Source organism: Pyrgilauda ruficollis, unplaced genomic scaffold, assembly GCF_017590135.1.
Source record: "Pyrgilauda ruficollis isolate IOZ18807 unplaced genomic scaffold, ASM1759013v1 scaffold40, whole genome shotgun sequence".
In the NCBI taxonomy this organism is placed as follows: domain Eukaryota; kingdom Metazoa; phylum Chordata; class Aves; order Passeriformes; family Passeridae; genus Pyrgilauda; species Pyrgilauda ruficollis.
The window spans coordinates 12316332-12332614 of record NW_024525490.1 but is presented as its reverse complement, the minus strand read 5'-3'; the positions used below and the strand labels follow the sequence as shown (position 1 = coordinate 12332614).

Genomic DNA, 16283 nt, shown 5'->3' with positions numbered 1-16283 from the left:
ACTTGCATTATTACCACTGGTAGATGCATGGGAGTACACCAGTACACTTAAGATGTCAAATTACATTTCTGAAGTACTGTTTGTCTGACACCCCTAAGTCTTAGAGAAAAAATGTTGAGATGACACACTAGACTGCCCTTATGGATCTGAATGGAGAGGAAGACACCTATTTTTATCTGGGGGGATGGGGAAGCAAAAAGTAGGGAGGTAGAATGTCTTTATGCAAAAAAATCACATCCCTAAGCACCTGAAAAAATAATCAGAACTGTCTTCCATGGCAACATCAAATTAAGAGTTGACTGCTGCCCAATGTAGAATCCTCTGACCTTAGAAAAAGGAAGGTAGAAAAGGCAAGAAGTAGAAGATACCCCTCAGAGGCTGACAGCTCCTCTGGAATTGTTGTGCTTTTGTACTCCTTCCAAACACCAGAGGAGGAAAGTGATGACAGGACACAGCAATCTGTAACAGCAGCTCATTTAAACATGCCAACCTGAAAAAAATAGCTTTTCCTTAAACATACCATCATAACTTGGAAATTCTAGTCTGTAGTCCTCTACCTTAGTACCATGTCATAGGAACTAAAATTGTTGCTAAGTGCTATTTGCAACATATATGAACATTTCACACTATTTCATCTACCTTCTGTGGAGGGAAATAATTTCCCCTAATAGACTAATGATCCTTATTTGTATCATTACTGTTCAGTCAGATGTGGACTGCTGTTAACCCCATTAACAAGGAACACTCCTTTATGAGGCTGCAGATAACATACCCACTGAGGAAATCTTCATGTTTTGGTCTGACCTTTCTGAATTCATCTCATTGGTTTCTCTTTGAAAATGAGCTTAAAAAATCTATTATCAATTATGTTCTCTCACTACTCCTTTTAATGTAAGGAGGCAGAGGAAACATCACAAGTTATATTACTTAAGTCATGATGGAGAGCTTTGCCCTTTCATAAGTTTGAAATCCAATTATTCAGAAAATATTTTGACTGGCCATCATTTTTCCTGCCATCATCAAAGCAGGATGTACCTGATCCTGTCTCTGCCTACCAGGGAAATTCTGGGGTGAAAGATGAGCACCCAGAGTTTCTGCCTCTCCCTTTTGATGAGAAATTCCCAAGCCATGACTTACTGGGAAGTGGAAAGAAAAAAAACCGCTGAATTCTGTGTCCCAAAGCAAGGCTGCTGGTAAACTGTAGCTATATAATGTTTATAATCAGTTTTTCTTCAGCTGTTGAGCTGGCGAGCTCCAGTTCTATAAAGCTCCCAGTGACAAGAAATGAGACCAAAGTGTCTTCATTCATACTAATCTACAAAGGAAGCTGCTCCCTTTTTCCACATGTACAACTAAATGTCTCAAGAAACACACTAAGTTAAGAAGTGAAGCAGGAGATAAAAAATTCTTGTTTTCTCTGCGTATTATTCCCAAAAGAGATACAAGTTGCACCTTTGACATGGAATAGAATTTATAGGACAGTATCCTGAAAGGTGGAACACATTTTTAACCACAGTTAAAAATGAGACATTCAGGTTAATCACAGTGTGATTCAGAGGCCAGCATTTCCCTAAACACACAGACACACTGTGGTAGGGTGGCTGGCACATGTGCTACTGTGGAAGCTAAAAACAGGAGGGAACTCCAGGGCATGGCAGAAGACACTCCACTGTAAATGACCTATAAAAGGAAGAGCCAACCTAATTCTAAAAAGGTACAGGGTGAAGAGAATCTGGTTTTTATTTTAATTAGAGGAGCAAGCAGTTCAGTAAATTCCTACCCACTGCATAAGAAGGGACTAACTTGAACCAAGTTTGAAGGTGAAGCTAAGGAAGAGGGAACACATTATGTGAGACAAGTTTTGCTAAACATAAACCCTGGATAATCGATTTGGAACCTTCAAGAGTATCAGCTGGAAGCAACCAAGGTAATAAACATCTATCCTCTAAATTGTCATTCCTAAAATACATGCTTGGCAAAAAAAGGGTAGAATACTGCATTTATGCCTTCTTGGGCTGGAGTAACAGCTGCAGGCTTTTCAGAGCTCTTTAACACAGTCTGCCAAGAAATAATATGATCATTGATTTTATGAACTGATAAGAGTGTAGGAATTTGTCTTAGAGGACAGGTGCTTCAATCCATGAACCCATCAATTCATCAATGCTTTGTAAGAACCTTCATCTTTTCTTGTTGCTCCAAAGCAAAGGGACAACAGAATGCTTAAATACCTTAAATGCTTATTCTTGAAATTACACAAAAAAGTTTCTATCCTCCTTTCCGTGAAATTTTAATCTGAATCAAAGAAAGGCATGAAACTTTGATTTAACATGAGATTTGACTTTATTTTCTACCCATGGACTTAGCTGTCAGGACAATACTGTCAAGGTGAAAAATAACAGATAATTGCAAAAAGATTTGCTTCTCCTTCTCCACATATGATTGATGTACAGCCAAAAGCACCACCAAGAAAGAGAATCCTTGTATCCAGAAAGACAACTGAACAGTAAGTCAAATAGGAACCTTCCAGACACAGCACAGTCAGTGAATACTCAACACTGCACTTTCATAAAAAACACATTAATCTGTAAGAACTTATACCACCAAGTAGTTTACCTGCAGCAAAACATGCTTCTCCCCTTAAGTCAGGAACCCACAACTTTTTTAGTGTATCTGAGGACAAAGAACTCTTCAGGTGAAACAAAGAAATTTAGGCATCATTTCTTTTAAAAATGGATTCTCCGTTCTTTATCCTTCATGTATTAGCACATCTGTATTGTGTTCAACTGTATGTGGAGGGGGAAAACAGCTCTCAGATTTCTCAAATCAGGGAAATAAAACTCCATGGGCAGTTTCTAATCATTCCTGAAGTCTCTGAAAGACCTACAACTGTCATTACAAATAGCAGGCGGGAGAAAAAAAGCTCCCACATTTGGGATGCAAAGAAGAGAATATAGAGCTGCAAAGCGAACCTTGGCTGAAGAACTCAAACTCTTCAGTTCTCAGGAGGCACCAGCAGGAACAAATGCAATCTTATCCTCACTGCATGAGATTTTCTGGTGGTGGATTTTGTGAAACCCAAATATTCCTGCATCTAAAGTTATTAATCAAAACAGAAGAAAGCCACAGAAAGGCTGGGGGTTTGAAATATTTTTATGAGGCTGCATTATTTTAAGCAGAATGCCAACTCCAGAAATGAGGCTGGAGAAATGAGTGGAGGAAGAAAAGGATCCAGATCTGCAGATTACTTGGTGCTAAGAGCAATCCTAGTAATCATCCTCAGCCCTAAAGAGCATACCTCTGGTGTGTTACCAGGTGGTAAACCTGGGAAACCATAACAACGGCTTGATGGATCCATAGTAGTTTCACTTGAAAGGATGAAACACCACTTATTACCACTTTTTCTCCTTACTTAGATTCAAGATCCTTGTCCCTTTGTATCTCAGCAGTAGCCATCCTTTAGCTTCTATTCTCCGCACGCTTGAAAAAATTCAAAACTGGCAGACAACACACAAGAAAAGTGTTTTTTTTTAATCTTGGGGCAGAAGATATCAGTGGTGTAGTGGCCTCTGTTTCAGAAAGGCCTTGCTTCTACAACCATCTTCCCATACATGTCAGATGCTCTACTACTAACATACATCACCAACTTGCTATCCCAAGGAGTGCATAGATCTCCATAGATATTCCATCAGCTACCAGTAAATATCTTTACTCAAAAGCAAGACCGAGCATTTGTCTTCAGTGGAACTGTAATCATGAATGAACACAGCAGAAACAGTACAGGTGTAAGACAGCTAAAATTAGAAAAGATTATCACATTTTAAGTCTGTGAGCAAACTTCAGTGTGACCAGGGTAATGAAAATTAACATCCTTTGCAAGAGGGGTTATCTGCCAGGGATAGTGTTCTCTGCTTATCTCACAATTAAAATTTAGAGTTTAGAGAATCTTTCAAAAATTAGAACACAGAAGTTGCAAGTGAATTGATCTTGTTTGCTATGTTTTGCTAATTGGTAGTGTTTTCTGTGTTCTGCTTAATCTAAAATTACAATATCCTCTCCAGACATTAGATGTTTATAAATTTCTCCTGATAATATGCAGCCAGTTCTTCAAAACATGAGACACCTGTTGAAAACTGAATCTTAAAAGTTACTTTTAGTCTTAAATGTCATGTTTGCAATAGGCTGAAGAAAATAGACATACAGACAATAAAAAAGTAAGAATAGTCATTAAATCACTTCTCTGTAGAGAAAGGTCTATTATACCAATTAAATACATAACCCATTAGAGCTTCTAGCTGAAGTCTAATGATCTCCCCATCAGTCAACATTACAAATTAGAAATCTTTAGGCATGGCAATAAAGATGCTACTGTTTCAGTAAAAAAGCAGTATGGTAAAGCCTCATCAAGTTTTCCACCAGGGAAGCTTTTAAAAGTCTCAGGTCATAAAGCAATTAGCTATACATCTTGGTTTTAGAGATGCCCTCAGCAGTGAACTTTCTTTCTTCAGCCCACAGCATTTTGACCTCATCTCTCAGGAAAGTATCTTCCCAGAGCCTGCAGAAATCCTCCACTGCCTGATTTCCAAGCTCACACAGTGCCACTGATATCTCGAACTGAGCATGACTTACTACACATGCACAAGTCAGAGAAACAGTGCTGTTTGAGACTATCTTTTTTTTTTATTCTTCTTTGACTAAAAGATTTCCTGAATCCAGTAATACCAGACTCACAATATTTTATCATATGCCATAAAAAACATTTGCAGTATCCACAGTCTCAATACACTCTCAGAAACAACAGACATGCAGTCCCTTGGCCTGCCCTACCTTCCTGTTACATATATAAGGGATTAGAGCTTCCAACACTTTAGGCTTAAATTCTGATTTTAAAATCTGTAGGGTGGTTAAAAAATATGCAATATGTCTTTAAGACATGTTCCAACTGTAAAAGCAAACTAGCTCTTACAAACTAGTATTTCCAAGGTTATAGAGTAACATTGTGTATTGACAATTTTTGTCTGCAATTATTTTGTATAATACACATTGATTCTGAAGGTTAAATATATAAATTCTGCATAGGCATCAAATTCTCAAGCACAGTCGCATTACAAATGAATTAAGTGTTCCACTACCTCAGAATTTTGGAAAAAACAAAAAGCTGTACACTGAAGACTCTCACATATAGGTAAAAGAAATGGTACAGGCAAGATGAAAGCTGGTTCCTTGCTATTGCAACATAGCCAGAAATTATTTGAGAAACTTACTATTTTCCAAGCAGAATCTTGGAGAGATCCTGTTCAGAAGAAGTTCCTGTCGTAATCGAAGAACTTCAGCTTCCAGCACTTCCACTTTCCCTTTCCATCCAAAATCTTGTTCGGATACAGTTCTGGCAAGGTACTCTGTGTATTCTTTGGAACTCTTCCCTGGTGGTTTTGAGTGGATAATTGCAAAAGCCAATGCTAGTTTTGATATTTTCAAATACGCAATTTGATTTTCTCTTCCGCCTTTGATTTCTATTGCATTAGAAAAACAGAAAACAAAAAGGTTACTTCACTATGACTCCATTAAAGAAATGACACAAAATATTTTCTTGGCTTTGAAGACTGTTCAACAGTGAGACCAACTCTTTAATTTCTAGCTCATTCCTAAATCATCAAGAACAGAAATACAAGCATCTGTGCACAATGTGAGAACAGAACATACATGAGCTGCACTCAGCTATAAAAATAAAATTCATCCAGTGTCTGAGAATAACTGTGGAAATAGTAAGCACTTCAAACAGGCTTATCCTAGCAAAATTTTTAATGCAAATGTTATTTCCACTAAAGCAAGGATGAAGAAAGTAAAAATACTAACCTCAAAAACCCCACCCTGAGACTCCCTCCCCCTCAAAAGAATTCTGACATGACAGAAGAACCCATGACAGTAGAATTCATTTGGGGTTATTTATACTTAAATACAATATATATTATTTTTTCAAAGTGTACCAGAAGGTCTCAGTGCTCAAAAGATAAAACTTTGAGGTTGTGTCTGGTTTTGGATACCTGGTATTGATGCCCTTGTAGTTTTAAGTCTATATTAAGCCTCAAGCCTGCAGAAAGCTAAGCAGACAGCATCAAAGGGATGCAAGTGGCTAGTGAGGTAAGTGAAGAAGACAGTTTTATAAGCTTGGTTACGAACAGTGAGAATGAGGCAAAAGGCATTAAAAGAGTCAGAGAAATAAAATATTTAAATAGATGATTACATCATATGCAACAGCACAGGGCCTAGGAGCAGAGAAGGAAAAAATTAAATTAAAACCAACTAATATTAACCAGCCTATCTAATTAGCAAAGTTACTTTTTTTTTTCCTAATTCCACACCATTTTCATTCAGTTGTTTGATGTATTCTTTTCCTCAAAAAACATCACTCCCAAAATAACAATTTAAGAAAAAAAAAAAAAAAAACTTCCTACACGTTTGCCCTAACCTTGACACCTACAATTTTTTTCACCATGTTGGTTTTTTTCTCGTTATCCATCAAAGCTGCAGGTTAAGCACTAATAAGTTGTGTTGAACAACAGCTCTGAAATAGTCACAGCACAGGTTTGAAAAAGGTATTTCAGGTCATCCTTTCACAAGATCATCTGCTATCACTAAGCAGATTTCTTCCTCTAGTTGTACTCAACTTTAGATCGTAAGTCATAAATCATCACATAGTCATTTATCCATCAGAGACGCTTACAGAAGGCACTGTTTTGTATGCATTTCTTTCACCTTTCAAATACTTCTGAAATGCACAAACAATCCCTGTGCACTCCTTGCACTCTGTCCATTCAGACACAGCAGCCAGTTAACACTTTACGCAGTACAGAGCACAAAGGACAAGAGTGCAAAAATTCCTGGGGATCTATTTACCTACAGCTATATTTCAAACTACTCTTCTCCACTTGAAACACTCCATTTCTGTCATGTATCAGGGCAAAATCACCTAATCTAAGCCACCAGTGCATTCTTAAACTAATTAAATTGAAAGCCTTTAGAAACTGAACTATACTACATATATCCCTTACTTGAAGCAGTTATACATTAAATGGTACTTTTGCAAGATTTCTGATAAAGAAAATCTATTTCGCAACAACTTTTCAATTCATACCTAGAATTTCAGTGAAAACAGAAGTTGATTCTCTCATTCTCAAAGGATTAGCATCTCTGTGGGACAGCTAACTGCTGTAAGACTCTTCTTGCGTTATGCATCAAAGGAAATGTTTATAAATACAAAAGCATGCAAGTAATTGAACTGCATTCAAAGCTGCGAATAAAATGAAATATGTGGAACCACACTGAAAGAAGATTAAAGAGTAACAGTAAGGTATCCAAAATATTTGGCTTTGAATCTGAAAGGTGCTTCCCAGATTATCTCATCAATTGAAATTTTACCCACATGTTACTCAAACAGGGTCTGTCAAACTCCATTCTTACAAAGTCCCTGTGCAGAGCAGAACGGTAAATTAGGGCAGGCAGAAAAATGTCTTACACTGCCCGTTTAACTTTTTGGTACCTCCAGACACCACTCTGTCAAAGCTTTCTGATTCATCTTCCTTTCAAGGACAAACACTTATTTACTTTTTGCTTCATAACATGCTTTGCCAGTATTAGTATTTCCCTTTAAATTACATTCACAGAAGTTGCAAAATGACCGACATTCCAGTATGGGCCGGGCAGTGCTATTTATGCCAGCATTTCATGAATGCTCAGGTACCTTTTATCATGAGAGTCACCACCAATACATTATTTATTGCATTCTATTTCTCCTTACAGGACATACTATTACAAAGAAAATAAAAAGTTTGCTGTCTGACCACTGACATATTACCACTATGCTACCAGTATGAAATGCTACTGTGGTAGCATTTTTTGACCACCCACTACGAAAATAAAGACAGTCACTTTTTCATTTATCTGGAAAGCGACTACCGTGTTTTAAGCATAACAAAAACCTTAGTGCACAAGGTCACAGTACAATGGAGACAAGTAAAAGGATCTTTCAACTGCAACATTCCAAAATGCTATTTTCTAAAGTACATGTATCCCTAATAAGTCAGATAAACCACACAAACCATTACCTAATTTTGCTTTGAGAATCTTAAATAGCATTCCACCTTAACCCTTAAGACATACATTTAATTAATGCCATTTGGAGTTTGAGGGAAGCCTTTTCCTCTTTAACATCTTACACAGATTCACTTCTACAGTAGGAGTGCCTTACACTGAATAAATTTAGGGAGATATTCTTACTTTGGAGGAAAAAAAAATCACTACTTTTCTGGAAAAATTACTTGCAAAGATGCTGTTAGAAAAAAACCCCACCAGCAGAACACAGCTGGTTCTTAGGAACAAGTCACAGCGCAGTTTTTGGAGAAGTCATTCTACTGGATCACAAAATCTCTTGTTTAAAAACAGATGACAAATAGCAATATTCCTGGATGCATTTCGAGAAAGAATGGATTTCCTAAAGATTTTATGGAGAATAAACAGCTCTTTCACTTGCTTTCTGTTACTCACACTATCACCATCTCTATTTCTTTTCTGATTAGGAAAAGATAAGTTTGTGTAACAAAAAGAAGAAATGTTAAGAGTTGATTGAGGCTTTTCACCATTCCCCTAAAGGGACAACTGCTCTCTCAGAAACTACTATGTAAGTCTTCTAGAAAAAAACACACCGGATAACACTATTAGAAATATGGGGATGCTGGCCAACTGTGCATTAGCAAAAATTGCACAGCAATCTGTTGCTCTCAGGAAGTGCTGAACCACCAAATATATTCCACTGAAAGCATATTGGCAGCTACAGAGTTTTATCAATAATGTTTTTGCTCCTATCAGCACAGAAATTACACCACTGGTTAGGCAGAAAAAAGTTTTAGAACCAGACCAAAGACTTTCCTTGACTGAGAATAGTACTTGACCAAGAGCAGAAAGGAGTCCCCCATCTAATTCTAGGTACTAATGCCAAAATATGTCTGACATAAAAAAGATGAGAAAGAGAAAGGTTCAAGAATTATCCAAAGCTCCATTCCTGTAATTACTCAGTGTTAAGGAGAGAATCAGTAATCCCTCTGCTGGAAGCAGGCCTCAGCACCCCAACAACAGATATCACCTGGTGACAGGTTCCCTATGCAAACCCCTTAATCCACAAACTGATACTGGAGGACCACTCAGAGGACACGACGGATTAACAACACTGTTGAACAGGGCTGAATCTACAGATTTCCAACACAAGAATGACATTCCATGCTTCCAGCTCTCATGCAGAGAGAGGGTACTGAGAACCCACAGATCTACTGAGATTCTAGCCATGGAAGGCTGCTGAGCAATTATTCACCTGCTGAAATAATTGCAAAAGAAGCGATGAACTGTCCCGTACAGGTCTGTGTAACATAACCAAGGGGAACTGAGATGTGGTGCAAGATCCATTGAAGCCCTTTGATATAAGCAGGAAACAGGATAACAGGAAGAACCAGGATAAATCTGATTCATAAGCACTACCCTAATCCACCAATCTGCCAGTGCAGTTTTGCAGGCGCATTTGATGCAGCAGCTCCTAAGGAGAGATTGAAATGTTAAGGGTTAATGACTCAAAGAATTGGCCATTTGCATAAGAAGGTGAATCCTCAGCTGTAGAGGTTTTAATAAGTCTTTCAGAGATGTTTATGGGTAAAGGAGGTGAACTTAATATAATTTACTTTTCTGAGTAGCATATAGGTCAGTTCTCACTGACCTTGGAAACAGGTAAGTCACAGAGAAATGGGGGGAAGGTAGCTGAGTTATGCTATGATTTAAAATTATAGGGTAACTCAAACCAAACCCAAAACCTAAATTCACTTGGAATAATTTAACACTGGAGTAATACTCAATAATATCAAAGAATTACAGACCTTAGGTGTGATTTCCAAATTTGACCATGAAATTCATGGCTAATAATGGAGGAAACTGCTGCAAATGTCATAGACAAAACCTTATTGATTACGTCAGGACACTCATTTGTTATTCATACCACTATCGTATGAATTTTAAAAATAATTTCAAAAATTAATACATAAGATACAAAATATAAGGTAATTCATATAACTTCCAGGCCATTCCAGAGCTCAGTTTTCTCCACATATGAAATTTTTATTTAAAAATAAGTCAATTTGTCAGGACAGAAACAAATTTCCATTCACCACTACTACACAGCTAAGAATCTTCAGATAGCCCTAAACATTTAAAAAAAAAAAAAAAAAAAAAAGTGCTTTTCCTTCTAAATTTAAGAGTATAGTCTGTCCTTAAAGGTTCCAACATTTGAAGAAAAACTGTTTTGTTGACATGGTTTTTATTTTAACTAGTCTGTCAATTACACAGTGCAAATAAAGGTGAAAAAATTACCCACATCTTTGTAACCTCAACTGCTTTATACCACAGAAACCAAGATACTGACCCATTATGATGGAGCAAAAAATGCTGCAATTCCTGTAGCAGATCTGGGCTGAGCTCAGAGACATACAGCCACAACATGAAGCAACAATAAAATAAACTTGATTAAATTGGTTTGCCTAACACAACGTCATCTGTGTATATTATAAACAAGGATAATGGGACAGAGCTACACAATGAAGATTAACTGAAGTATGCCTCCAATTATGCATTTTCCATTGTAAAAATGTGTATTAAACCAAGGCTACTGCATGGTGTCATCTTTAAACAACCTATGCTCAAATACATGTAATGTATTTAATTATATGTAATGTGGACATACTCAGTGAGGGAAGAAATTGCTTTTCCTACAAAAAGCCTAACAATAACTCCAGCATATTTTTTTCAAATGAACTCAAAATGGTAAAACAATACCGAAAATAATAAATATTTAAAATACTTTATGTCAAAAGCACAAGGAAACTTAGATGTAGCATGATTTATTTTTTCAAACTCTAACTTTTAAATAATTTTAGCTTCTAAAATCAAATCTTATAAATTCTCCAAATCCAAGTAACATGAATGAGTTGAAAAAAACAATTTAGAACTTACTAATGTTCCCTAATTATAACCATTTCAGAGAATTTAAGAACATAAGCAAGCATAATCCCTCAGGATTTCAGTAACATTTCTGACATAGGATTTATCTCCTCTTAACTACAGAATCCTACAGTTTAGGTGGCTACAACTGTGCTAGCTGTCTGGACTTCTTTTATTATCAATGGACAGAAACAGAATTTTCCAATGTTAAAAATAAGTCAAGTAATTTGTACATTTTGTGGTAAAGTCATGACCCAGAAACATTTGCTTCCCCCACAGACTACAAAGAGTGTTAAGACGACTACATCAGATGCACACACATGCACTGTGGACAACCAGCTGCACTGAGATGAGCTGGTGCACCACAGGCGGCTGAAGTTCAGACCTTCAAAGACCTTTTTAAGGTACCTAACCAACAAGAGAAATTTTGCAAAGCTGAGAGCATCACCCCTTTAAAGAAGTTTGTAATTCTAGATCTTTTTGATACCTCTGGGGGAAAAAAAAAAAAAAAAAAACCAAAAAATAGCTTTCTAGAAAAAAACCCAGAAGTTACAGAAAAAAAAAAAAAAAAAAAAAAAAAAAAAAACCCCAAAAAATAGCTTTCTAGAAAAAACCCCAGAAGTTACAGAAAAAAGTTGTGAGAATAACCTTGTGAACATATTACAATGCACAAAATAGCAGACAGGTGCAAATTAAAGACATGAGAAACATCAAGTATGCCTGGAATTATATGAGCACAAAGAATCGGATTGGATCCTCAAAGTTTCTAGGCCTCACTCTTCAACAAGATCATCTGAAAATAGTAATTTAAGCCTCAGTTTTAAGGTAGTTTAAAATTGTGTAGATATTCTCTCTACAAGCTGAAAGTTCTTCCCTTTGCACTCCTTTTTCTCCTACAACAGGAGAAGAAAATTTTTTTATGTGTCACTCATAACAGCATATAGTGAATCTGGCACACAGTACCATTACCATCTTTCTCTTTACTATTCTGACTACTAAAGACACAAATATGTTTCCAGAATAGGGAATTTATTTTATAAAACCTGCTGTTCAGAAATTAAAGTATAACTCACTGGTGTAAATTTATCTATTCTTATATCAGCACAGATTTCTTCCGCTACCAAACCAGAACTGTGCTCACTTAATCAGCTGGGTGTAAATCCGTTTGGTTTGGGAACTGAGGATGTACTTTTCATTATAGCTTTATGAGATGAAATTTATGAAACCATGAAATTCAGACCCTTATTCTTTTACAAGTTTCATATATGCTAATAATAATTACATAAAGTAAATTTACAGTTGGCATTAGGGACTGTGGAAAACAATCCCAGCCTTTATGTACTGCCAAGTTCCAACAAGAAAGCAGCCCTTATCTCCCCAGTTTTACCTATTGCAATGACTGTATTAGCTTTTGAATGCAGAATTTCAAAGCAGAGTTCAAAAAAAGGCAATCATCAAGAGTTTGGAGTTTTATATGAAAACTATTTTGCATACCTCCTCTTCCCATGTTAAAATATAGTGACTAAAATATTACCATAATTTCCTTTTCAGTTTCACACTTTCAGCCTGAACGCTTCAGTTTCCACAAGAATCTGCAAGATCACTATCTTCCAGTGATACTGATTCATTCGGGTAACCTTCCATAATGCACCCACTGTACTTTAATAACCTTGGGTTTGGGCTTCTTAGAGAAATTTAATATAAGCAGAAAGAAATACAAGATTGTTCAGAAGAAAGGAAATATTTGTAATAGAGGACAAGGATAAGAGGAAATACTGCTAGGAATCCAGTACTCTAAACAGCATACAATAAATAATGAATCCTTACATATACTAAGGATACTAACGTAACTATAACAACATTTAAATATGTAGCGTCTAAATATTAATTTATGAAGCACTGGAAGTTGTAAAAGACAGCAAACCACTGAAGAGACTTGCCAAGGATTCACAGCCGAGTCCATAGACAAGTACTTTTTTACACATTAATTTGGCTCAATTACTAGTTTATTCAAATTAAGGCAACATCTAAACCCTGAAGATGATCAGAAGGCTGGAGCACCTCTCCTCTGAATGCAAGCTGAGAGAGTTGAGGTTACTAAGCCTGGAAAAGAGAATGCTCCAGGGTGCCTTTCAGCACCTAAAGGCTATTACAAGAAAGCTTGAGAGGGACTTTTACAAGGGCAAGACAAGAGGGAATGAGTTTAAACTGAAAGAGGGCAGATTTAGATTAGATATTAGGAAGAAATTCTCTACTGTGGGGGTGGTGAGATGTTGGAACAGATTGCCTGGAGAAGCTGTCAATGCAGCTTGCTTTTTGCTGTGACATTTTCTTCTTAGTAGCTGGTAGAATGCTGTGGGTTTTGGATTTAGTATGAGAATGATGTTGATAACATCCTGATGTTTTGGCTGATGCTATGTAGTGTTTACCCTAAGTTAAGGACTTTATAATGTTTCACACTCCGCTACTGAGGAGCTGCACTGAAAGCTGGGAGGTGAGCAAGGCCAGGACAGGTGACCCAAACTGGCCAAAGGAATATTTGGAATTGGGATATCTGTTCAGAAATGGGCTGGGCATTGGTTATCAGGAGCTGAGCAACCATGTTCATCACTTGTTTCTCTTGGGTTTACTCTCTCTTCCTTTCCTTTTGACAATTCTTCTTATCAATCATGTTATTAGCATACTTAGTATCACAATTATAATATTTTATTTCAATTAATAGATTATTCTTATCTCAACCCATTAGATTTACCTTTTCTTTATGATTATCCCCGCTGCAGTGGGGGGGAGCTGTGTGGTACTTAGTTGCCAGCTGGGGTTAAACTCCATCCCTGGAACTGTTCAAGACCAGGATGGATGGGATTTGGAACACCTGGTCTAGTGGAAGGTGTCCCTGCCCATGGCAGGAGGGCTAGAACTAGATGATCTTTAAGGACCTCTAACTCCAGGCCATTCTGTGATAATATAAAATTAATCATTACCATCTTCCATCAATCAATGAGAAAAATGCAAGTGACTAAGCCCTATGATTTCTGAATTCCTAAAGTCAGAGTGATCAGAAGCTATCATTTCAATTCACTGACATTAGAAATAATCAGGTAAAAATATTTGATAGTTCTTTGATACTCTACTATAGCTGCATATTCACACCAATCTTTTTTAACAGGAGCACTAACAACATTAATTGAATCCCAGTATCCATCCAACAAAACTTCACAATAGTGTTTTTCCTTGTGACTCAGATGAAATGGACAGGAGAAAACTTCAAATTTGTAACTAACAGCGACAAGCAATTAACAACTGATTCTTTATTATTAATAACCAAAGCAGTTCTGCTTTCACGAGAAGGCTCCCATTTCCTCCCAAATAAACTCAACCTTTACTCAGGAAATCACCACATAAGGCCTCCGGCAAGCAGACAAGGCAGGTGTCCCAGGGGAACCAGGTGGTAGTTCCAGGGGAACCAGGGGGCTGTCCGAGGCAGCCTTTGCACATGAGGGATGTCCCCAAAGGCCACCGACACCGCGGGCTGGGGGCATCTCCGGGGCCGGTGCTCCCCTCTCGGAGCTCCCTCAGAGCCTCCCCGGAAGCCCCGACGGCCTCGCGCTCCGACCCACCTGCAGCAGCGCCGCGCGGGCCGCGCCCCAGCGCCATGGCCCGGGGCCGCAACGCGGCCTGTCCGCCCCCGCTGCGGTCAGGCACAGCCCCGGCCCCGCCGCGCAGGGCTGGCAGCTCCTCGCTGCGCGCCCGTGGCTCCCACTCGCGTTTATCTGGGCCGAACGCGGCTGTTCCCTGCGGGAGCCGGCAGAGCCCGCGGACGCGCGGGCCTCGCTTCCCGCTGCCGGGCCTAGGATGGGAAGGAAGCGCGAAGGCCAGCTGGCTGCAAAGGCCGTCTCAGTCGGGAATGTGCAGGGAGGGGGAAGCCGTGGAACCCCGCAGGAGACATCTGAAGGCTCCTGGTGCTTCCGCCAGAGAAGGAAGGGAGCGGAGCTGTGGGCAGGTTTTTCGGGAGCGTGGCCTGCCTGTCCCGGCCCTGGAGGCCAGCCGCACGCTGGGCCTGCTCAGGGTCCGGCTGGCAGAACTCACCATCGCCTGGGTCACCCGAAACCACCCCCCACGCTTTTACATTTCCTCTTGCTATACATTCCATTAAGGTCTCTCAAAGTGTTTTGCTGATTAACTTATGCCTCTTTAAGCTTTTCTTACCTAAAACACAGCCCCATACTAGCCACTGTGCAGAAAATTAACTCTATCCCAGCCAAAACCACTACAATATTGTAAGAGGAAATGGGATCATGAAACTTCTTTCACAGTGCATTGGAAATAGAAGCTGCCTTTTAGTGGAAACTGTGAGCCAAGCTCACCAGTTAAGAAATAATCTTTGTATGAAAAATTATGTTCTCTACACAAACTGCTGAAAAGGCTGTGATAAGCCTTCTTGGCGAGAAATGGAATCTATAGAGGCATAGAATCAGAATAATTTTGGCTGGAAAAGACCTTTAAGATCATTGATTCCTACCATTAACTCAGTACTTCCCAGTCCACCACTCAGTCGTGTCCCTCAGTGCCACATCTGCATGCCTTTTAAATACTTTCTGGGATGGTGACTCCGCCACTTCCCTGGGCAGCCTGTTCTAATGCTTGACAGCCCAAAGAAGTTTTTACTAATACTTGGTTGAGGAGGCTGAGCAGAGGACAGGAGAGATAAAAAATTAGTAGTGAAGACAGACACATTAGGTGCAGTTAGGCTTATCACAGTACATCAAGTTTTTAAGTAGAGGGTGATCAATCTTTCTGAACATAGAAGTATTTAGATGTGACAAACAATAAACACTTTTATAACCCTCATCCCCGTTTCTTGGATAATCTAAGCAGCATTATTTTTATAATGCTCTTTTCTTCAAAAAAACTTGTTTTTTACCAATATAAATAGTGGAAAATTTCTGAGCTAATACACATTTTCTTTCTTTTTTTAAAAATTTTTTTATTTTTAATTTTGAAAGATTTACTTTTTGAACTACAGAAAACTGTTAACATGCTGGAACTTTCACTTTAGACTTCAAGTGATAGAAATGAATTAGATGGAATAAGTTAGAGAGCATTTTCATTCTGACAGCACTACTTATTTCTCAGTGAAACTCAAGGCAAAAAAAAAAAAAAACCAAACCAAAAAAACATTCTCCAGTCTCCTGTAGCTGGCATATCAGCAGCTACTCTGTAATTTTCTGTGCATCTTTTGTGCATGTAAGATG

At 38.3% G+C, this 16283-nt stretch overlaps 1 protein-coding gene across 1 annotated transcript in view; it reads right to left on the bottom strand.

The window, feature by feature from the left end:
* Positions 1–14685, bottom strand: part of MEI4 (meiotic double-stranded break formation protein 4) — a 68210-nt gene extending 53525 nt beyond the window's left edge. The window contains exons 1-2 of the mRNA XM_041477335.1: positions 14427–14685; positions 5262–5510 (exon numbers count right to left, since the gene is read on the bottom strand). Of these exons, the coding sequence (XP_041333269.1) occupies positions 5262–5510; positions 14427–14685 (508 nt within the window). The remainder of the gene's footprint in view (positions 1–5261; positions 5511–14426) is intronic.
* Positions 14686–16283: the final 1598 nt, after the last annotated feature.